Genomic DNA, 23,293 nt, shown 5'->3' on the forward strand with positions numbered 1-23,293 from the left:
TACAGGTTCATCTGCCTCACCTAAAGCCAATTCTGGTGGGAAGCTGCTATAGACCACCAAGTGCTAACAGTCAGTATCTGGATAACGTGTGTGAAATGCTTGATAATGTATGTGATATCAATAGAGAGGTATACTTTCTGGGTGATTTTAATATTGACTGGCTGTCATCAGGCTGCCCACTGAAGAGAAAGCTTCAAACTGTAACCAGTGCCTGCAACCTGGTTCAGGTAATCAGTCAACCTACCAGGGTGGTTACAAACAGTACAGGAATTAAATCATCAACATGTATTGCTCATATCTTTACTAATGCTGCAGAGATTTGTTTGAAAGCAGTATCCAAATCCATTGGATGTAGTGATCACAATATAGTAGCCATATCTAGGAAAACCAAAGTTCCAAAGGCTGGGCCTAATATTGTGTATAAGAGGTCATACAATACGTTTTGTAGTGATTCCTATGTTGTTGATGTAAAGAATATATGTTAGTCCGTGGTGTGTAATGAGGAGCAAACAGACACTTGACACATTTATGAAATTGCTTATTCCAGTTACTAATAAGCATGCACCCATTAAGTAAAGGACTAAAAACTGTTAAATCCCAGTGGATTGATGAGGAATTGAAAATGTGTATGGTTGAGAGGGATGAGGCAAAAGGAATGGCAAATAAGTCTGGCTGCACAACCGATTGGCAAACGTATTGCAAATTGAGAAATCATGTGACTAAACTGAATAAAAATAAGAAGAAACGACACTATGAAACAAGGATAAATGACAAAGAATTATAGTAAAAAGCCTTGGAGCACCTTAAATGAAATGTTGGGTAAAAAGGCAAACTCAGCTCCATCATTCATGGAATCAGATGGCTCATTCATCACGAAACCAACTGATATTGCCAACTACTTTTAATAATTTTTTCATTGGCAAGATTAGCAAACTTAGGCATGACATGCCAGCAACAATTGCTGACACTACACATCCAAGTATATCTGACCAAATTATGAAAGACAAGCATTGTAATTTTGAATTCCGTAAAGTGAGTGTGGAAGAGGTGAACATTATTGTTGTCTATTAACAATGACAAGCCACCGGGGTCTGACAACTTGGATGGAAAATTGCTGAGGATAATAGCGGACGATATTGCCACTCCTATTTGCCATATTTTCAATTTAAGCCTACTATAATGTGTGTGCCCCCAGGCTTGGAGGGAAGCAAAAGTCATTCCGCTACCTAAGAATAGTAAAGCCCCCTTTACTGGCTCAAACAGCCGACCAATTAGCCTGTTACCAACCCTTAGTAAACTATTGGAGAAAATTGTGTTGGACCAGATACAATGCTATTTTACTGTAAACAAATTGACAACAAACTTTCAGCATGCTTATAGAAAATGACATTCAACAAGCACAGCACTTACACAAATGACTGATGATTGGCTGAGAGAAATTGATGATAAAAATATTGTGGGGGCTGTTTTGTTAGACTTCAGTGCGGCTTTTGACATTATCGATAATAGTCTGCTGCTGGAAAAACATATGTGTTATGGCTTTACACCCCCTGCTATAATGTGGATAAAGAGTTACTTGTCTAACAGAACACAGAGGGTGTTCTTTAATGGAAGCCTCTCAAACATAATCCAGGTAGAATCAGGAATTCCCCAGGGCAGCTGTCTCGGCCCCTTGCTTTTTTCCATCTTTAATAACGACATGCCACTGGCTTTGAGTAAAGCCAGTGTGTCTATGTATGCGGATGACTCAACACTACACACGTCAGCTACTACAGCAACTGAAATAACTGCAACACTTAACAAAGAGTTGCAGTTAGTTTCGGAATGGGTGGCAAGGAATAAGTTAGTCCTGAATATTTCCAAAACTAAAAGCATTGTATTTTGGTCAAATCATTCACTAAACCCTAAACCTCAACTACATTCGTAATGAATAATGTGGAAATTGAGCAAGTTGAGGTGACTAAACTGCTTGGAGTAACCCTGGATTGTAGACTGTCATGGTCAAAGCTGGGGAGAAGTATGTCCATAATTAAGCACTGCTCTGCCTTCTTAACAACACTATCAACAAGGCAGGTCCTACAGGCCCTAGTTTTGTTGCACATAGACTACTGTTCAGTAGTGTGGTCAGGTGCCACAAAGAGGGACTTGGAAAAATTGCAGTTGGCTCAGAACAGGGCAGCACGGCTGGCCCTTAAAAGTACAGAGAGAGCTAACATTGATGACATGCATGTCAGTCTCTCCTGGCTCAGAGTGGAAGAGAGATTGACTTCATCACTGCTTGTTTTTGTGAGAGGTGTCGACGAACTGACTGTACCGAGCTGTCTGTTTGGAATACTGGCACACAGCTCAGACACCCATGCATACCCCACAAGACATGCCACCAGAGGTCTCTTCACAGTCCCCAAGTCCAGAATGGACTATGGGAGGTGCACAGTACTACATAGAGCCATGACTACATGGAACTCTATTCCACATCAGGTAACTGATGCAAACAGTAGAATCATATATTTTTTAAACAGTTAAAAATACACCTTGTGGAACAGCGGGGACTGTGAAGAGACGCACACACAGGTACATACATATAGACACTCACTCTACACACACGTACACATGGATGTTATATTGTAAATATGTGATAGTGGAGTAGTGGCCTGAGGGAACACACTAAATGTATTGGGTAAAGTGTTATGAAATATAATTTCATGTAATATTTTAAATTGTATATAACTGCCTTAATGTTGGAGGACCCCAGGAAGAGTAAGGCAGCAGCTAATCGGGATCCTTAATAAATACAAAAAATTGAAATACAAATGGTGTAGAATACGAGACATCTCACAGACACGTGAGCTAGCTAGTTAGCTACAACACACAGGTATAGTTACTCCAAAAAAAAAGCCAAAGTCATTCCTTTACTCTTCGTCATCATCATCAAAACATTTATCCAGTTTTGCTCCTAATGAGATGCACTGAGGCTAGCTAAGCTAGCTAGCTATAACGTTAGGCTAAAGTACATTTTGTGTATAGCAATCAAAGCTAGCTAGCTCAACTTGGCTAGCTTGGCTTGTAGTGATACTAGCAAGCCCGGTTATGGCCGAATCGATCACAAAATTATACTGTACTGAACAACACTGCCTCGTGTAAAAAGAGAGATTATATTGCCATCTAGCTACCGACTACAAAACAACTTACTCGTTTGTCATTTGCCCTCCTGGTCCAGCTGGTCTATGCTGCCGTCACCAGTTGATCTTGGAGGTTCTGAAGGACATCTCCAGCACCACTCTATCCATATGTGCATAGAAACTTTGATGGTCTGTCACACACACACGATTCATGGGGTTTGCAGTGACCCTCTCCAGTAAGAACTGTCCGCGATCTAATTTGTTGCAGCACAGACTTATTTTTCTGTCAGCATGGCTGGACAGCACTCGCAATTCTTGTTCTCTCTCAACTCCTCTTCAGCATATTCCAGCTCAAATTAATAGCCCTGTATGTCCCTATGTAAAATAAATCAAAGACTGTTTTGTAGTCCAGCTCTTGTTGGAAAAAGAATCATCTGAAGCAGCCATTGTAATTATTTAGCAATCTCGGATATACAGTGCACGTGAACATAGCTCCTTTGAACCCATAGAAACTAGTACTGCCCCCGTTTTGAAAAGCCTGCCTTCGAGAGTGGGAACACAATTGGACAAGGAACTAGGGCTACCGTCAGGCTGCAGTCTTTACAAAGCCAGGTAAAATGAGTCAACCTAGACATCCTGCAATGTCGTGGCATATAGGAACATCATTGAGACAAGTCCAATGGCTCTATTGAACAAGGCCAACCATATCTACTCACTGCAAGCATTTTCGTCCAATCGGTGAACACAAAGGCCACAATAATTGTTACAAAACACGTTGTCATTCACTTTTAGATCAGACAGCAGGCTCAATCAAACAATGTAATTGGTTGAACTCTCCGAGCACGAAAATAAACAAATACCACTATGGTGCATAATTATGTCTGAAACGCCTCTCATCAATTATAATTATGTAGGGAGACTGGAAGAACACCCCAAATAGTGTCTAGCAGTGAAGTTTCACTTCATCTGGTTACAAGATTGTAACCAAATGGTGACCATCTCATCAATGGAAACCTTTCCAGGCTCTTTAGGATCACAATACTTACACAGAGATACTGTAATTTAAGATTCAGTGCAGGCAGTGAACATATAATATTTTTTTTAAAATCTAAACAGAACACATTCACTCTCACAGGTGGCCAAAAAATAAAGTGAAAGCCACCCCCCCCCAATAGGCCACGCCGCCAACTCTTCTGGTAGGCTGCCGCCACTACATTGCACCCACCACTATTCAATGTGAATGCGCATGAGGTGTTGAAAGTGTTATAGGCTTTGAGGTTTTGATTGATTTGGTTTTCGACTTCAATGTTGGTTCTGTTTGGGTGTGGTTTGCCCTGATTTGGAATCATCTTCATTGGTCAGGATGTGTTGCACCTGTCGCCTGGTTAGTCAGTTGTTAGTTTCCCCTGTGCTGGCACAGGTGATATTTAAGAGTGGCTGGCCCAGTGCACCAGTTAGCAGGAGAGATGTTGGAAGAGCGACACCGCTGTTTAGCGCTTTCTCTTTAAGTTGTGAAACAAACCCTTTTATCTTGTCTCACCTGCTTGGTTTGTTCCACGGTTATTTGCACTCCCCTACCTAAGTTGGTGTGGGTTTTCTTTTCCTTTAGTTTCTGATATCAGGCTAATCTAGTGGGCATCCATTGTGGGTGTGTGTTAAGACCCTACTTGAGTTTGCTTGGTCAGAACCCAGTCAGTAGGCACCCCCATGGATGCCTTTCAGAACCAATTTTAAACCCCTGCGTGTTTCGTTCTGGTTTTCAACGTCATTTGGTAGTTCCCTATTTCTGTTGAGCCACGATTTTTGGCTTCTTATTGGGGAACGTAACAAAAGCAATTTAGAAGCTTTCATTCAATAAAAAAAAAAATCACATTGATCTGTCAAATTCGTTATTTGATTTCAGACAAATTGAATAGAATAAGGTGAACGAACCAAAGTGTAATTTTGGATCACACCAATCAGAAAAAGCACTTCAGATGAACAACAGTGCCGTCCCACTTTTACAGTGCAGCTTAGGATCAGGATTTGTTGGTCTAAGCATCAGAAATAGCTGGAGATTATCTGTGTTACCTGTGTATGGTTAGAGTTAAGGGTCAGGTAAGGTAAGGGGTTATCTTGCCTGCGTAGAATAATAGTTAGGGTGAGGTAAGGTTATGGTGAAGTGTAGTCTTACCTGCATAGGCCACTGTCAGAGCAGAGTTAGGGTTAGAGCTAGGGTCAGGTAAGGTTTTGGTGAAGTGTAGTCTTACCTGCATAGGCCACTGTCAGAGCAGGGTTAGAGCTATGGCCAGGTAAGGTTATGGTGAAGTGTAGTCTTACCTGCATAGGCCACTGTCCCAGCAGGGTCTGTTCGTAGTCTGGCCCTCAACGTCTGTCTCTGTGCCTCTGTAGGATTCAGTCCCAATGCATCCAGAGCCTGCCAACACACACACAGAGCTTGCACACACCGTATCAAAGACACACACCCTACCCTCACACATTTATACACACACAGAGTAGTAAACACACACACACCTAGCGTGACTGAGCATGCTGGATGCGAATACTGCCTATCGATTTTGCCATGATGTTGTGGGAGAGGGATTGGAGCAGCTTGGACAACATGCGCACGCACACACACACACACACTGGCTTGACTGTACACTCTTAGAAAAAAGGGTTCCAAGTAGAACCCTTTTGGGTTCCATGTAGAACCCTCTGTGGAAAGGGTTTTACATGGAAGCCAAAAGGGTTTTACCTGGAACCAAAAAGGGTTCTTCAAAGTGGTCTTCTATGGGCACAGCCAAAGAATCCTTTGAGGTTCTAGATAGCACCTTTTTTAATAAGAGTGTAGGCATCAGTGTGATTAGGCCAGAGCAAATGACATCCCAGCAGCAGTAAAAGCTTATTGAGCAGTGTCTCTGCAGGGAGGGGTCAAAGTCAACACAATCATTACACTGCAATGACCCTAGTGTCAAACCACATCCATACTGTACACACACATCTACAGACACACCAAGACAATTCCAAACATTCCAACGCACACTCACAAATCCTCAGGTACAGGCACATACAGTCATACCAGTGGAGGCTGCTGAGGGGAGGACGGCTCATAATAATGGATGGAACGGAGCAAATGGAATGGCATCAAACACATAGAAACCATGTGTTTGATACCATTACACTTATTCCACTCCAGCCATTACCACAAGCCCATCCTCCCCAATTAAGGTGCCACCAGCCTCCTGTGAGTCATACAGTTATTACTTGTTAAACAAAAGCTCTTTCTCTGAGCAATTGTATTAGTATAAAATCATTATTTATTTTCTGCATACAGTATAGCTCAGTATTTGTTTTATTTATTTTATACAGTATATTTTGCTCTTTATCAAGGGTGCCAATCATTATGGACCTGACTGTACAGTACACCAATACACGCTAATAAATACACACACTTCCACATCCACGCACACACTGACCTGCTCCAGCCTCTCCAGTTTGAGGCGACAGATGGAGCTGAGGGAGCACTTCCTGTGTGGTGTGTGCTGGCTGCTGATTGGCTGACAGGTAGGGTAGGATTCTGAGTAGCGGGACACAGGTAAACAGGTGGATCAGTGACTGGCTATGTTAATGTTTCTCTTCTTTGATGTTTATGACAAGTGACTTATGTTTATTGCATTTACATGTGGAAATAGAAAAGCTTATAAAATGGAGAGAAAGAAAGAAAGAAACAGGTCTGCGTTCAGTACATAAAAGCATAATAGAACGCTCAACTGAACGGAAATGCTGTACTGAATGACCAGTTGAAAAACAGGGAGGGGTTAGGTTGTGGGTTCAAAATGCAGAGCTGCCCTTTAAATGCGTCACTCATTCCTTCAAGCAACACCCCGGCACACCCACCAAAAGGAGCAAATGTATCTCAAAGTCTGTTCAAGAAAGTTTTGGGAAAATACGTAGTTCAGTAAAAACCGCTCAGCAATGTAGCAAACATTTAAGCGAACTGAACGCACCCCAGGTGAGCTACAGGGGTAAACAGACAGCTTCACAGAGTCTGGAGCGAGGCATAATTAGAGAGGAAGGCACAGAGAAAAGACAGAAAGAACGAGGGAGGAAATTACTGTTGTGATGGACGGCTCTGCTTCACAGCTTTTCAACCCCCAAAATTGTATTTGTTAAAAAATCTACCAAGTTCACGACATAGCAAGATGATAGACAGATGCAGTCCTCTGTACAGTCCTCTGACAGACAGATACAGATATAGTCCTCTTTAGCTCTGTTGGTATAGCATGGTGTTTGCAACGCCAGGATAATGGGTTTGATTCCCGGGACCACCTGAAAGTAAAATGTATGCAAGCATGAATGTAAGTCACTTTGGATAAAAGCATCTGCAAAATGGCATATGTTGTTATTATTATATCAAATTGAACGTTTGGAAGTGGTGAATCGAGGTAGTTCATGTAGTTAGTGTAGGTAAAGCAGGTAGTTAATTTAGGTAAAACAGTTTTAGGTTACGTTGACAAATGCAGTAAACGTGTCGAGGTAAAATGTAAAGGAGTCATATCTGATTATACTGCTGCACCAACTGAACATTAACATGCTGGGCAACACTTGAAGGAAGCCTATGTGCCAATCATTCACATCTCTGTGTCAACTGATCATTAACATGTTGAGCAACACAAAACATCCAGACAACACCACTCATCACCATCCCAAAGTCGCTCGAATAACATTATTCTGAGAAGGGATTCCATCTGGAAGAAGACAGCGTGTTGTTGAGACGGAGGCAGACAGGATGTCTTGTTTTTGACACCTTCAGATACAAGCGTGGGATGAAATGTCCCCTAGACATCCAAGGCCAGATTAGCATTTTTCCACCTACTAGACAGGTCTTGTTTTGACACCTTCAGATTAAGCGTCTCCTGCCTACCTATATCTCCTCCTTCCCGGCTGCACGCCACACCACGCTACATCTGTCCCTCTCTACCAGTCTACACGGCAAAATCTCCATAGTGTTAAAAAACAAACACATTTTATTCAGAGTTCAATCAACACTGAATGTGTTGAGTCTTTGGACCCATATAGGCATCGGAACAGTGTTAAATTAACACACTGCTAAGTGTAAAGCCTTATTCAAATATTAACACTCAGTGTAAAATTGAATATTTTTTACACTGGAGAATTTGCTGTGTATCTTTTCTTCGTACCAACGCAACAGTCTCCGATATATTCATCTGAGCTCAGGTTCCCAAATGTTTCCCTATTCCCTATATAGTTGATTACTTTTGACCAGGGCTCATATGGCCTACTATAGAGAACAACATAGGGCGGTATAGAGCAGAGTAGAATATACTTAATTTTCTCACCAGAGGGAACTTTGGTACCCCACATAACCTTACAGAATTACTTTGAACTGCTTAGAGTGGTATAGAACAGAGTAGAGAGTAAATGTAGAGTAAAGTAAATTTCTTTAGAACTGTACAACCCAGCTCAGAGCAGCTTAAAACTGCCTAGAACAATAACACAGAACAGATACACACCAAAGCACAGAACAGTTGAGAACCCTTGAAATTACACAGAGACACACGTGGAGCGAGGTGCGCGTGTGTGCTTGACAAGATATCATGTTAGAACTGGTTTCAAATGTAGGTTTCAAGTATAGGTCACATCATTACTTGGGCTGGTTGTTTGCCTGACTCACTGACTGAGTTTATGACATGGCTCTGTCCTCTGGAGAGAGATAAGGGCTAAGGCACACCCTCATTTGACTATTATCTCTTCTTTACCACCTGCTGTCACCTGTTTCCAAGTATAGTTCCTACCTAGAGGTGTGGTCCCAAAGGGCACCCTATATAGTAAAGTACTTTTAACCAGATCCATATGGGCCCTGGTCAAAAGTAGTGCACTACATAGGGAATAGAGTGCCATTTGGGATGAATTCAAAGTGAAGGTGTACTGTACGTGAGGGCGGGACTGGGACATGTCCTAAAGCCATGGGACACCATGTTCCCAAATGTACATCAACAACAACTCACTACACCACTTTCTGGTCTGGCTGCTTTAAGAAATGTCCGAATAGTTATATTAGCCCAGAGGCAACTGTGAAGGTGAGAGAGAGAGAGAGAGAGAGAGAGAGAGAGAGAGAAGGATAAAGAGGAGAGAGAGAGAGAGAGGGAAGGATAAAGAGGAGAGAGAGAGAGAGAGGGAAGGATAAAGAGGAGAGAGAGAGAGAGAGAGGGAAGGATAAAGAGGAGAGAGAGAGAGAGAGGGAAGGATAAAGAGGAGAGAGAGAGAGAGAGGGAAGGATAAAGAGGAGAGAGAGAGAGAGAGGGAAGGATAAAGAGGAGAGAGAGAGAGAGAGAGAGAGACCTTAAATTGAAATTGATAGAGAAGTAGACAGGTTTCTCACCAGGCTTGGCATCTGTGGTGCTGGGACTCTGAGCGGGGGAGGAGACACACGTCTGTTCTGTCCTCATTCGAACCTGCAGGACACAACCACACCAACCATTAATACCATATAGGAGGAATAACCATATTCACAGAAGACTTGAGTGGTATGTGTGTGAGTTGAACGTGTGTTTGAGCCTCAGCCTCTAACCTGGCTAAGGTTGACAGAAGGCAGGGTCTCGCTGGCGGGGTTGGGGGTGGAGGTGATCTTGGGCACCACCAGGAGAGCCCCAGGGAGGGCTGCAGGGAGTGTGGTTCTCCTGTGCTGGAGCAGTGATGCAGGGGGAGGCAGGGCCCCCAACACGGCCAGGGTCTCTCTCCTGGTGGAGGGCACTGCGGGGGCTCCGCTGGCTGGGCCCTGGGGGGTGATAGGGCTCTGGGGGCCACTGCTGGAGGAAGCAGAGCTGGAGGAAGACCTGTGTCTCATAAATGCTATCTCCACCGTAGGGTCTGGTCTGGAGAAGGACAGACAGAGAAGGGAGAATGGATTGGATTACTTTTAATGTAGTTAATAGGGATACATCCCAAACGGCACCCTGTTCCCTATAGAGTGCACTATTTTTTACCAGGGCCCATAGGGATCAAGTCAAAAGTAGTGCACTATTTTAAAAAATATGGTGCCATGAACGCATCCTAGGTTACAGTTCACACAATTACTACAGTAGAGATGGATGTGTTTACTCTCCTTCTACTCTATCTTTATACAGGAACCCCCTTGAAAACAAGATGATGTGGACCTCAGGAGGTTTATCCTGTCAATACATATTCAGGTAAAGTCATACAGGTGCGCCCCACCTGAGTTTGGTGCGTGTCAGGATACTTCTAGCCTCCTCATAGGTCACTCCGATTAACGACTCCTTATTAATCGACACCAGCTGGTCTCCTGGCTGTAGTCTACCGTCCTGGAATGCAGATAGATAATATTGTTAGGTCATTAGCCTATAGTTTGACTATAAAAAACATGGTTATTGTCAGTTGAACACTTTCCTATTTAAAATATGTCTATTTGAACACCTCTTTTGCGCTTATTAACTAACAAATGTTTCCTGTCTCACATTGTCTCGCACTTTATTATGTCTTCCCACAAAACACTCTGTAAAAACCCATGTATAACACCTGATTCCCCCTATATCAGAAGGTAAACATAGTGACAAGTCACCCTCTGGCAGTCTCCTCCAGGTACTATTTCCTGAATCAACACCATTGGTCCCTCGGCTCGGTTAGCTCCGCCTTTGATGATGAGGCCCAGGCCTGTTCCCTTTGAGACGCATATCAACTGAATGACGCTGTCGCTAAGGAGAGAAGAGGAGAGAGGGAGACAGAGGGAAAGAGAGAGATGTATAAAAATAGGGCAGGGAAAGAGAGAAAGAAAGGGACAGTCACAGAGAGAGGAAGAAGAAGCGAGAGAGGGCAGTGATGAGGGACACTATCTCAGACTAGCACACCGACTGTGAGCATGATTCAATAAATACACAAAGACACACAGGCTTCATTCAGACTGTCCCTGAACGAACCTCTCTTCCTTTGTATTTGTCTCTGTCTATCTCTCTCGCTATAAATGTGGGGGTTTCTCTTCTGTCAGAGAGCAACGGGACTGTTCAGCATCATACACACATTCAATATATTTTTTTGTGTTACACAACTAGATCTTATACAAAAGGATATCAAGGATAAACTGTTACAATCTTTCGATCTATCCGTCTACCAGTTATTTTTCTGACTGTTTTCCACAAAGTGGTCTTGGTGACACAAGGACATCAGGGATATAGAACCTGGCCATATATCCATCTGGTTCTTTGGGAAAAACATTATGTGTGGATTTTAAATTATGAGGACAAACAGACATTTACATTTTTGTCATTTAGCAGACGCTCTTATCCAGAGTGACTTACAGTTAGTGAGTGCATACATTATTTTATATTTTTCATACTGGCCCCCCGTGGGAATCGAACCCACAACCCTGGCGTTTTCAAACGCCATGCTCTACCAACTGAGCTACATCCCTGCCGGCCATTCCCTCCCCTACCCTGGACGACGCTGGGCCGATTGTGCGCCGCCCGAGACAGTGACAACAAGTGCAATATCCCCGGTCCTTCAACTGTCTGGTTCTATTTCTGACTGACACTTACTTGTTGAAGACATGCTGTGTAGGGGTTGTGTTAGGGTTCGACGTATAGGGGGGCCCAGTGGTATAGAGGGGTCCAGGGGTGTAAGGGGGTCCTGTGACCCCCTCTTTAGGGCTGAGGAGCTGGGTGGTGGGACTGGTAGATCTGGAGGAGGAAGAGGAGGAGGCCGTGTCTGTCTTGCCTCCTGAAGAGAGAGAGAAAGGGCAGAGAGTGAGAGGGGGGGGGGGGGGGGGGGGGGCAGAGCATGAGAGAGAGGGGGAGAGAGAGGGAGGGCAAATAAAGCGATAGAGAGAGAGAGGGCAGGGACAGAAAGAGAAGAGAGCCGAGAGAAAAGGGGTTAGGTGTGAATCACACATTGTGAGGTGTAAAAACAGCTCTTTCTATTAGCATAGAGAAACACCAACACACACGTTAGCCACATTGTTGCCCAAAGTTCTCATTGATGTCAAGTCTATTACACATGCATCTCTCAAGGTAGGATTCAGCGCTCTATTATTTTAAATAATAGCATGTTGGATTTGAGTGTCGGTGAAAGGATATTTGGAGAGGGAGGCGGATTGTGAGAGGAGCTGGGCTAGCACTCAGCTGGAGAAGGTGAAAACAATTGTGAATATGGATGAGAGTAAGGATTGTGAAAGGGAAAATGGATGAGAATTAGAAGGAGTGCGAAAGTAGGAAGATGATGGTTAATAGACTATAGTGTTACGTGGAGATGAGGAGGGGAAGGGGGGATAACCCGGTCCTAGGTACAGTGGGTGAGTCCCAAATGGCACCTATTCCCTATATAGTCCACTACCTTTAACCAGGGCCCTTTTCCCAAATGGGTGCCATTTGGGACACAAAGGTCCTAGGTAAAGAAACTCACCTGTAGAAAGCTGTGTAGGGGAGACTCTCCCTGAGCTTCCTTTAAAACTGCTGTGGGAGCCATACTTATTCATCAACTCTATGAACTCCCGCCTGGAAGACACACACAAACTGTCAATTTACCCATAGTGCAGTAGATCTCTGTCTCCCTCCCATGGTCACAGAGATACATTGATTTCCAGTGACATCTGACAGGTGTAGACTCATTAAAAGTGGCTTCTTTGTTAGTGGTTTAGATTAGGATTATTTGAGCTACATCAAATCAGGCTGCTAATCCAGTTTAATCTTGCGGTAAAGAGTCTACTGTCTTATGTGTTCAGGTAAAAAGTCTAGGTGCTTGGAGCCCTTGTTGGAGCCCGGCCATAAACTAATAATTATAATATGCCATTTAGCAGACGCTTTTATCCAAAGCGACTTACAGTCATGCGTGCATACATTTTTGTGTACGGGTGGTCCCGGGGATCGAACCCACTACCTTGGCGTTACAAGCGCCGTGCTCTACCAGCTGAGCTACAGAGGACCACAAGTATGTTTTGGACAGCGGGATTGACCTCTTGGCACAAACTGTCTGATCTGGGATTCAGTCTTGTGCCATACAGACTAAAAGATGAGGGTTCCTCAAGAGTTCTTTGTGGAACCATATTGACCCAAAGAACCATTGAGCCATTCAGTGGTTGTTTGCACTTCAGAAAAGGGTTCTTTCATCTTTTAGTGATAATTAAAATATAGGGGTGGCGGCTCATTTGAATACAGGCGTGGTTTACTCACAACTCTTTTTGTGCAACGGTGAATGACAGTGTCATTCCAGTTGATCTAATCTGTTGTGTTATACTATTATATGTTAAAAATGATATGGCCAGTGACAGTGTCTTGTGAAAGTGTCAATTGAGAACTGTTGTGTAAATCAGTGGTTATCAATTCTCTCCTCAGGGACCCCCAGCTGTACCAGGGTTGGCACACCTGATTCAACTTGTCAATTAACACAATAATAACACCTATGGAATTTTAACAATATAATATGGCTAACCAGACAAAATAAACCTGTATGGTTGATCATATACGGTTCTTTGTAGAACCTTTGAGATGGAGAAAGGTTTTTTCTCCATAAACGTTCTATAAAGAACCATTAAAAGGGGTTCTATACAGCACCAAAAAGGGTTGTAACCATAGCAGAAACTTTTTTGGTGCTATATAGAACCTTTTTTAAATAGTTATTTATATAACTGTAGGAAAGGGTTCTTTATAGCATCATAAAGGTTCCATTTAGAACCGTGTGAGCATGGTTCTTCATAGAACCATCAAAAAAGGGTTTTATATAGCACCAAAAAGGGTTCCGCTATGGTTACAAGCCAAAGAACCCTTATTTGGCACTATATAGAACCATTTGTTTTTAGAGCGTATATAGGGCCCAGAGTATTTCCTGATCACGGGCCCTAGGTATAGATGTCTGGTCTTGATAACTAGTGTTGTAAAATTGGCCCGTGTTGTAAAATTCTGGTAACTTTCCCAAAATGTCCTGGTTGTCCAGAAACCCTGTTTGGTATATTCCTGGAATCAGGAGTTTTGGAAAGCTACCGGAACTTTGCAACCTAACTGTGAACTTGTAGCCAGCCAGCAAAGGATGGACTAGAAGCTACTAGCTTGCCTCCATCATACCAACATGTAGGGTACTGCACTGTACTTGCTGAAGTCTGTAGTTGTTACGTAACTACAGGGAGTGAAGGTTCTTCATCCTAGTTTTTTCTGGGAGAGAAGGGTCCACCTCAGGACACAGTGGGCCCGGCAGACAGATGACAGACAGACAGTCTTCTGTCCTGTCCCTAATATGTCAGCGTGTATCTGTCCAGCTGTCCGGCGGTTGGGCTGTAGGGTGTGACTGTGATGTGGCTGACAAACAGTGAAAAGCACAGGGGCCAGTAGAGTGCCAGGTCCCTTTATGTCAGGCCCGGTGTACAAGACAGGGTGAGACGTGACAGAAGACTCGGTCTCGGACAGTGAGGACTTGTAATTTCTTCCCGAGACCAGCAGACTAAAAAACTCATAATTATCTGCTTCCATTTAGTCAGGCATAAAACCGCTTCTTTCTTGAAGCATTATCTGAACAGCCTTTATATCTATTATAGACGTTTGCGCAGTGGCGAACCTATAGGCCTTCAGTGTGTGACAGGTTCATGATTCTGAAAGGAAAGCAACCGTAGTATCAGCACACTCATGTAGGAGAATGCACTTTCTGTAAAACACAAAGGGCCAGTGGTGTAACGTTAGTGGATGGTATACACAGGTATAAACCTATACCCACCTTTTAGAGGTTTTAAAAATAGGCTCTATTTGACTCAACGTTCCATGAGGTACATTAAAGTATTGTTGGCAGAATAGATGGATGCAGTTCAATGCATGATTCATATAATTCACCAATACATTTGGTAGTCCAAAAAATATTGCTATCAGGTTGTAAATCACAGCTGGCCTGTTACATTGTTTGCTGCCTCCATTCAGGATGCTCCATTTCAGTTTTAATGACTCAATATTCTGGACAAAAACGGACGAATGTAACTAACGCTGGGAATGTCAATACAATCAAACTTGCAAGGGCAATGATCACAAGTCAATCATAACGTGGCTAATAGACTAGCTTATCCATTTATGTAGCAAGCTAAAAACACGGAGCCTAACGTTAGCTAGATCACTAGCTAGCTAGCTAGGTGCTAGGAGGATGTAATGTCATGCCATTGGAGGAATGGGTGAGTGTCTGACTTTTTCCCCTCATATCGTTTTTCGGTGGCTATACACAGCTAGAGATGCAGGTGTCATTTGGTTAGCTAGCATGAACTTGAACGACTGTTATCCAGTTAGCATATCTCTTGCGTTCGCAAATGCACTCTGGCTATCTACTTCAATTTCGGAGCAAGCTCGTCTGAGTGTGCCAGAGCGCAGAACAACTGATGAAATCACGAATGCGCAACACCTGCTGAATATGACTGGTGTCAGTAAACGCAGGCAAAAAAAAGTAATAGTTATTCAAGAACGCTCTAGATAACATGTTAACAGCCTAACCAGCTCTGCTGCGGCGAGTAAAATGGTCAGAATGAGGTGTTCTCTCATTTGTGTCTGGAAGTAACTAACTAGCAAGCTAGCCAACTTTAGCCAGTTAGCTTGGGTGCTTGGTTGGGACATGCAGATGGATGAGGAGGCTACAATTCCACATCATTTATCAGTGCAATTTTGACGGCCAACTAGCTGGAAAAGTTTGAGAGGGTTTATCTAATGTTCCTTCTTTAGATTTTAGCTCACCTTGCTCTGGCTAGTATTAGTTGTTGATATTGTATTAGTTGTTGATATTGTTGTTGTGCATAATTGAGGGAGAGAGAGCCTACCTTTTCATGGTTGTTTGATCAATAGGACTGTAAAGTTCCCAAATGTAAGAGGACTCCAGTGGTGTTTACATATTTGCAGAAATCCATTCAGGTGTATTTTGTGGCTTTTGGCGAATGCGTTCTAACGATCTAAAGTTGCACTGTTGCAACTGCCTGTAAACACACAGTAAGATTCAAAGTGAATGATGGCAGGCCCATGTGGCAAATGGCTTGTTTGTATAAAGGCCTACTGTAGCTCTGATTGGCTATAGTGCACCGGTCTGTGTAGACTCCGGTCTTGGACATTTACATTACATTTTAGTCATTTAGCAGAAGCTCTTATCCAGAGCGACTTACAGTTGAACAAGACAGATGTTTTTATTCCATTTTATTTCCTGCAGTGTCTATATTAATTGTCCAAACGCATGTCAGCTTTCCACTCTATATTGCTATAGAATATTCACAAATTCCCAAACATTCTAAGAATTTGTGAAAACGTGACCATATTTAAGTGGTCGCTTGTCAGAAAATGTTTAAAAAAGTGTAATTCTTCCTGGGCTTGTATATGAACAGATTTTAATAAGATTTGATGTTATTTTTATTTATTTTTTATTTTATCTTTTTTGGGGGGAATGGATCAGCTTAATATTGCAGATAGATTGTATCTTCTATCAATGTAATTATCTGCATCACTTCCAATCCCCCATGTTTTATATATATATATATATATATATATATATATATATATATATATATATATATATATATATATATATATATATATATATATATATTCTCCCCTTTATTACTTTTCAACCCCACCATCCTTTCCCTACTTGGAGTAAATTAGTGAACAACAATGCCCAGGCCTCTACTTCCGGTCTATACTTACTATCTACACCTTATGGACAGAGTTAATTTTACAATAATTCTATTATATATATTTATTTTTATTTTTATTGCTCCTGAACTTCTTCTACTCTCAACCTCTCCGATCATTTTCATGATGTCCATCCGGTTTGCTTCTATATGCCATATCTTTCTAACTGTGCTCTTTCCCAAAAGCTCCCAACATACAACCTATATACTTATTATGGACACAGTATGCTTACATTATTAGCTATCTTTGTTATTATTTGTTGTTATTTGTTATTAGTCCCATCCTTCAACTCTATTCAATACCTCCCATCCATCTCTTAACACCATCCATATAGGATTTCTATTTGCCATATATATTTCAACCGTACTGTGATGTTTTACAAAAGTTCTGAACCTTTCTATTCTCATTGCTTCTACAGATTGTGAATTAAAATAAACATTTTTGCTAAAAGTATTATTATATTATTGATTGATTGACTATGACTTTTCAGATCACCCAGTAATGCTATCTGCAAGGTTAGTTCCAGGTAAATATTGCAATCCTTTAGCCATTCCTGGACCTGTGTCCAAAAACAAGCTACAAATGGACAGAACCAAAACAAATGATCTAATGATTCTGTCTCTTCACAGCAAAATCTGCAGAGCTGGGAAGATTGTATCCCCCATATAAATAACATTCTATTGGTAGCAAGAATTTTATATAATAATTTAAATTGAAAGATTCTAATTTTTGAATCCGGTATCGTTTTGCGTGTCAGTTCATAAACAATCTAAATGGGACGGCTGTCAATCCTTTGGTCCTTAAGTGAAACTGATATACTTTTTTATTTATCACAGTTTTCCTTAACCAATTATGTTCTTTAATGCAAGGCCGACAGACAAGTTCCTTACTTTCTCCCCCTTCCACTTTCCTCTTCCACTTTTGCGGTAAGGCTGCAATTATTTGGTTGTAATTTTGGGTAGAGCAGACATTTCCATATGTTTTTGTCAGCTGCATGTGCGACATAACTCCACCAGTCCTACCGATGATATCATTTACGAAGATTATACCTTTTTTAAACATTCTGTCAAAAAATAAAGGTTTTTTGTCAATTAGTATATTTGAATTTAACCACAATATTTGTTGCATTATTTGTTCTGTCGTTTCTGGAGGATTAAATTGAAATTGCAACCAACTTTCTACGGCTTGTTTTAGAAATAGTGACATTTGGGAGATTATTTCCTTTTCAAATAACTGAAAGTGAGAGGTTGTAATCTGAATAAAGGGAAAAAGGCCTTTCTTGAACATTGGGTGAGACAATCTTACTAATTTGCTTGAGAACCAGTTCGGATTTAAGTATAACGTTTGTATGACTGAAGCTTTTAGTGATAGGTCTAATGCTTTAATATTTAATAATAATAATAATTTGGTTGTAATCCAGAGAGGTTAGAAAATGTATCTAGATCCTCTATGAGGCTGTGGAGGGATTCTAGTTGTGGATTTAAAAGAAAACATGAATCATCAGCATACAATGACACCTTTGTTTTTAAGCTCTATATTTCTAATCCTCTGATATTATTATTGGATCTGATTTTAATAGCTAACATCTCGATGGCCACAATAAATAGATATGCCGATAGTGGACAACCTTGTTTCACTCCTCTTGACAGTTTAAAACTTTCTGAGAAATAGCCATTATTTACTATTTTACACCTAGGGTTACTATACATGATGTTGACCCATTTTATAAGAGATTCTCCAAAATTGAAATGCTCCAGGCATTTATATATAAACCCCAGTCGAACTTGATCAAATGCCTTTTCGAAGTCTGCTATGAATAGCAGGCCTGGTTTCCCATATTTTCCATAGTGTTATATTGTTTCCAATACTTGCCTTATATTATCTCCAATGTATCTTCCATGTAAAAAACCTGTCTGATTAGAATGAATAATATCCGACAATACCTTTTTAATTCTATGCGCTATACATTTTGCTAGGATTTTTGCATCACAACACTGAAGTATAAGGGGCCTCCAATTTTGTAAATGGACTGGATCTTTATATTTTCCACTTGTATCCTGTTTCAGTAATAATGAGATCAGACCTTCTTCTTGAGTGTCAGATAATCTACCATTTACATAGGAGTGGTTAAAACATGCTAATAACGGTCCTCTTAGTATATCAAAAAAGGTTTGGTATACCTCGACTGGTATGCCATCCAACCCTGGAGTTTTCCCAGACTTAATTGCATCCAGAAGTTCCTCCTCTGTAATTTCACCTTCACATGAGTCTTTCTGTGTGGCTGTTAATTTGACATTATCAATAGAAAAAAAATCTCTACAATTAGCTTCAGTTAGAGGAGATGGGGGCGACTGAAAATAAAACATATGCTTAAAGTACTTTGTTTCTTCCTTCAAAATATCATTTGGTGAATTATGGGTGACTCCGTCAATTGTAACCAGTTTCATTAAGTTCTTTTTGGTAGCATTCCTATGTTGAAGATTAAAAAAGAATTTTGCGCATTTTTCCCCATATTCCATCCAGTTTGCTTTATTTTTATAATATATTACACTTGATCTTTCTTGAATAAGTTTCTCCATTTCTTTTTGTTTTTCCTCTAATTTATTCTGAGCCTCTATGTTACAGTTTTTATTGCCATCTATCTGTTCTGTTAGACTTTCTATTTCCTTTCTTAGTATAAACTATTTTGACCTAAATTGCTTTTGTTTTCGAGATGAGTACTGAATTGCATGACCTCTAAAGGCACATTTAAAGGTGTCCCATACAATAAGGGGATTCGCTGTACCTATGTTATGTTGGAAAAAGTCAGTTATAAATTCCTTTGTTCTAATTATAAATAAATTATCATCCAATAGGCTTTGATTAGATTTCCAATATCCTCGCCCACGTGGAAATTCAGTAAGAGTAATGTATATGCCTATTATATGATGGTCCGACCGCATTCTGTCCCCTATCAACACTTTTTTTTACTTTTGGTGCCAACGAGAATGAGATAAGAAAGAAGTCAAGACGACTAGCTTGATTCAGTCTCCGCCATGTATATCTCACTAGATCAGTATATTTAAGCCTCCATATATCTACTAGTTCTAATGTATCCATGACATTCACAATTTCCTTAAGAGCATGTGGGTGATTGTTTGTGGTGTGATTTCCTTTACGGTCCATTGAGCTATTTAAAACAGTATTATAATCCCCCACCATAATAATATTGTCTTGAGTTGCTTGCAGGCTTGATAATTTATTATATATATTGTCAAAGAATTGTGGATCATCATTATTTGGTCCGTAAAGGTTAATGAGCCATATCTGTTTATGGTCCAATAACATATTTAAAATAATCCATCTACATTGTGTATCTATTTGTACAATTTGCACATTCGGATCGAAATTACTATTAATTAATATCATCACCCCTTTTGAATTTCTTTGCCCATGGGAGAAGTATATTTCCCCCCCCCCCCCATTCTTTTTTCCACGCTACTTCATCTCGAATTATTGAATGAGTTTCCTGTATACAATAGATATTATATTCCTTCTCTTTGAGCCATGTAAATATTGTTCTTCTTTTGTTATTATCAGCTAAGCCATTACAATTATAACTGGCTATACTTATTTCACCATACACCATAATGAGATACAAGTTTCAAGTCTATTTATTATTATATATGTTTGTAAATTTACCAATAAAAAATAGCGTAATGATTGAGTGTCCATATAGCTGTACCGTGATATTTGCATTGCTACGGAGTAACCCTTCAATTGTTCTCCACTAATTCCCCCGCTAAAGCCCCTCCCCATCCCAAGTTGAGCCGTCATTCCAGTGATCAGCATCCCACCCACGTCCCTCCGTATCCCTAAGGCCCCGAGAGGCCAGGACCCATCCATCGAAAACAGCACACAGTACCACCCACAAAACAGAAGCAGATTAACCGCCAAAAGCATTTCCAATGCTTTCACCTCTATATATATATATATAACTATTTTTTTAAAATTATGCATATCCTATTTTCCATCATTATCAATTAATATGCGTAATAATGTCGGCAGTTCACGCGTAGGATTCTAACATAACCCGGATTGCCATTGTATAAGATTTGATGTTGCTAAAATGCTGTCAGTTCCACTTTAAATGTAACAATGTTTCACACGCAAGTTATTTTCAAAGAGATGGCTAACAACATCAAGCATGCTGCAATAAAAAAAACACAGATCATTTGAAACTTAACTTCTTGTTGAAAGTTATTCTTTAAAATGGAGAAGCTAACAAATTAGCAACATCCTTTTTGATAACACCTGCTGGGAAAGATTTTGCGCAGTGACCTGTTCGCCTTCAAGAAGGCATACATTTCCATGTTTTTGTAAAAACGGTTCCACCCATTAAGTCAAAATGTGATTGGTTGATTCCACTGTCACTCCAAAATGTTGCCCTAATACAGCTGAATGGCAGGTGCCTTTATCTAGCTTCTGATGGCCTACCCAATGGCTGATTTAGATAGCTAAACTTATCTCCCCAGAGACCAGCAAAGAAAAATCCTGATTGGATATTTTTTTCTCTTCAGTGTTAACCCTTTCCTTTCCAACAAAAACTGAAGAGATTAAATCAGAACATCATTGAAAATAATAATATAATAATTATTATATTATTATAATCATTATTTTATAAATCCTTAGTTCTTCTCTGAAGGCGTAGAAGGCCCATTGTTCCCCACTGTGTTTGGGTTAGTAATAATTTGTAGAGCGTCTCTATTTTCCCTCAGCATGCATCAATATGTTGTTCTGAAATATAAACACAGAAATACTGGACATTTTGAACTCTTATTATGGTGGTGATTTGACAAAATTCCAATCATGGTCTTGAATTGGACTCGCATTTTTCTGGTCTCGGTCTTGATTTGGTCTTGGACCCCCTTGTCCCGGTCTCGGTCTTAACTCGGTCTCGCCCCTCCGGTGTTGGTCTTGACACAGACTCGATTTTCTTCGGTCTTGGTCTTGAATCGGTCTCACATTAGGTGGTCTCGAACAAAACACTGCTTTGAGCTCTTTGTTTCAGAGCAGCTCTGCTTTCAGATCAAGTCTTGATTGATGAACTTTAGATGTTTCTATATATCACTTTGGCTATCTCTCATTGGCATAGGTTGGTAACTGCATCATTCTAATATAACTATGAAGTATGCTGAAAAATGTGCCGAATGCAATAGATCAAAAACTAGGGGTTGTGTTACATAATATTTATTTCCTGAAAGACGGCTTACTGTGCTGACTGAGGTCAGAAGCAAACACCATCGCAGCTCTGAATGAATGTGCTTTATCTGTCCTGTCATAAGCAGTTTTCTGAATCTGCACATTTGACACATGACTGTAAGTCACTTTGCATAAAAGCGTCTGCTAAATGGCATATATTATTATATTATTATAGTATTGATACATCAAGGCCTCAAATATTGTTACGCAACACTCTACCTTTCTTCCCTAAGGCTTCGTCAAGACTCTCTGTTTCTGTCACCCTATTCCCTATATAGTGCACTATTTTTGACCAGGGCTCTGGTTAGGAATATAATATTCCTAACATTATAACATATATATATATATATATATATATATATATATATATAAATTATGCATTATATTATTGTATTATACATTATAATACAATAGAAGAATAGGGTGCCATGTCGGACGCCTTGTCTGTTTATGAGTGAACACTACCAAAGCCCCTTAATGTTCTTACTGTATTAGCCCTATTTTTAGATTTATAAAAAACAAATCAAGGGGTTTATCACCACTCAGCTCCTAACAAGATTAACCCTCGTTCAGTAATGACAACAATGATGAAGTACTCTGACGTAGTGCACACTACCGTACGTAGACTACACACAACCTCAGATAGGCTAAGCACTACACTGCAACGGAAAAATGTCATTTATACGGTAATTTTAGATATTATCAACCATTAAAAAAATCTAAAATGTTTAACTACAGCATACTGTAAATTATGGTGCATTGTGAGAAAATATCTGTATTTCTAATGGTACTGTAATTCCCCCCCACAGAACACAGTACAGTGATTATAATAGTGTAACTCCTTCACTCAGTGACACAGCACAAATCTAAACCTGCATCAGACAAGACTGTGTGTTGCATTTTAGTATACTGTACTTTGAGGTCAGGAATGGAACTTTTAAGAAGAGTTTGAAATGATTGGTAAAATGCTCCAGAGGATAAATAATTTCAACCAAGACCAAGAATGGTAAAACTTCTGATGAATTTACCTGCTGTCATCGTCCCTGGCAACCATCAGAGATATGTGATTGGAGGCTGACGCTGACCGGAGGATATCAACCGCCCTATAGGACCACAGGAGAGAGGAGAGCAGTTTTAACACTACACCCAGGTTCAGGAAATGATGTGTCTCAAATGGCACCCTATTCCCTTTATAGTGCACTACTTTTGACCAGGGCCCATAGGGAATAGGGTGCCATTTGGGACATACAAAGGTGGTTCTCCAACCGGACATAACACCTTCAGTTG

The 23,293-nt window shown here is 40.7% G+C and overlaps 1 protein-coding gene across 1 annotated transcript in view; it reads right to left on the reverse strand.

The window, feature by feature from the left end:
- The window catches only part of LOC311127040 (syntaxin-binding protein 4-like), a gene marked incomplete at both ends in the record, with an annotated part of 104,076 nt that overhangs the window by 60,349 nt on the left and 20,434 nt on the right, over positions 1 to 23,293 (reverse strand). The window contains 9 exons of the mRNA XM_084158789.1: positions 5,439 to 5,535; positions 6,578 to 6,678; positions 9,505 to 9,577; positions 9,694 to 9,997; positions 10,338 to 10,444; positions 10,702 to 10,834; positions 11,672 to 11,852; positions 12,534 to 12,625; positions 23,035 to 23,109. Of these exons, the coding sequence (XP_084014915.1) occupies positions 5,439 to 5,535; positions 6,578 to 6,678; positions 9,505 to 9,577; positions 9,694 to 9,997; positions 10,338 to 10,444; positions 10,702 to 10,834; positions 11,672 to 11,852; positions 12,534 to 12,625; positions 23,035 to 23,109 (1,163 nt within the window). The remainder of the gene's footprint in view (positions 1 to 5,438; positions 5,536 to 6,577; positions 6,679 to 9,504; positions 9,578 to 9,693; positions 9,998 to 10,337; positions 10,445 to 10,701; positions 10,835 to 11,671; positions 11,853 to 12,533; positions 12,626 to 23,034; positions 23,110 to 23,293) is intronic.

The sequence above is a fragment of the Coregonus lavaretus genome, assembly GCF_964263955.1.
Source record: "Coregonus lavaretus genome assembly, chromosome: 1".
Taxonomy (NCBI): domain Eukaryota; kingdom Metazoa; phylum Chordata; class Actinopteri; order Salmoniformes; family Salmonidae; genus Coregonus; species Coregonus lavaretus.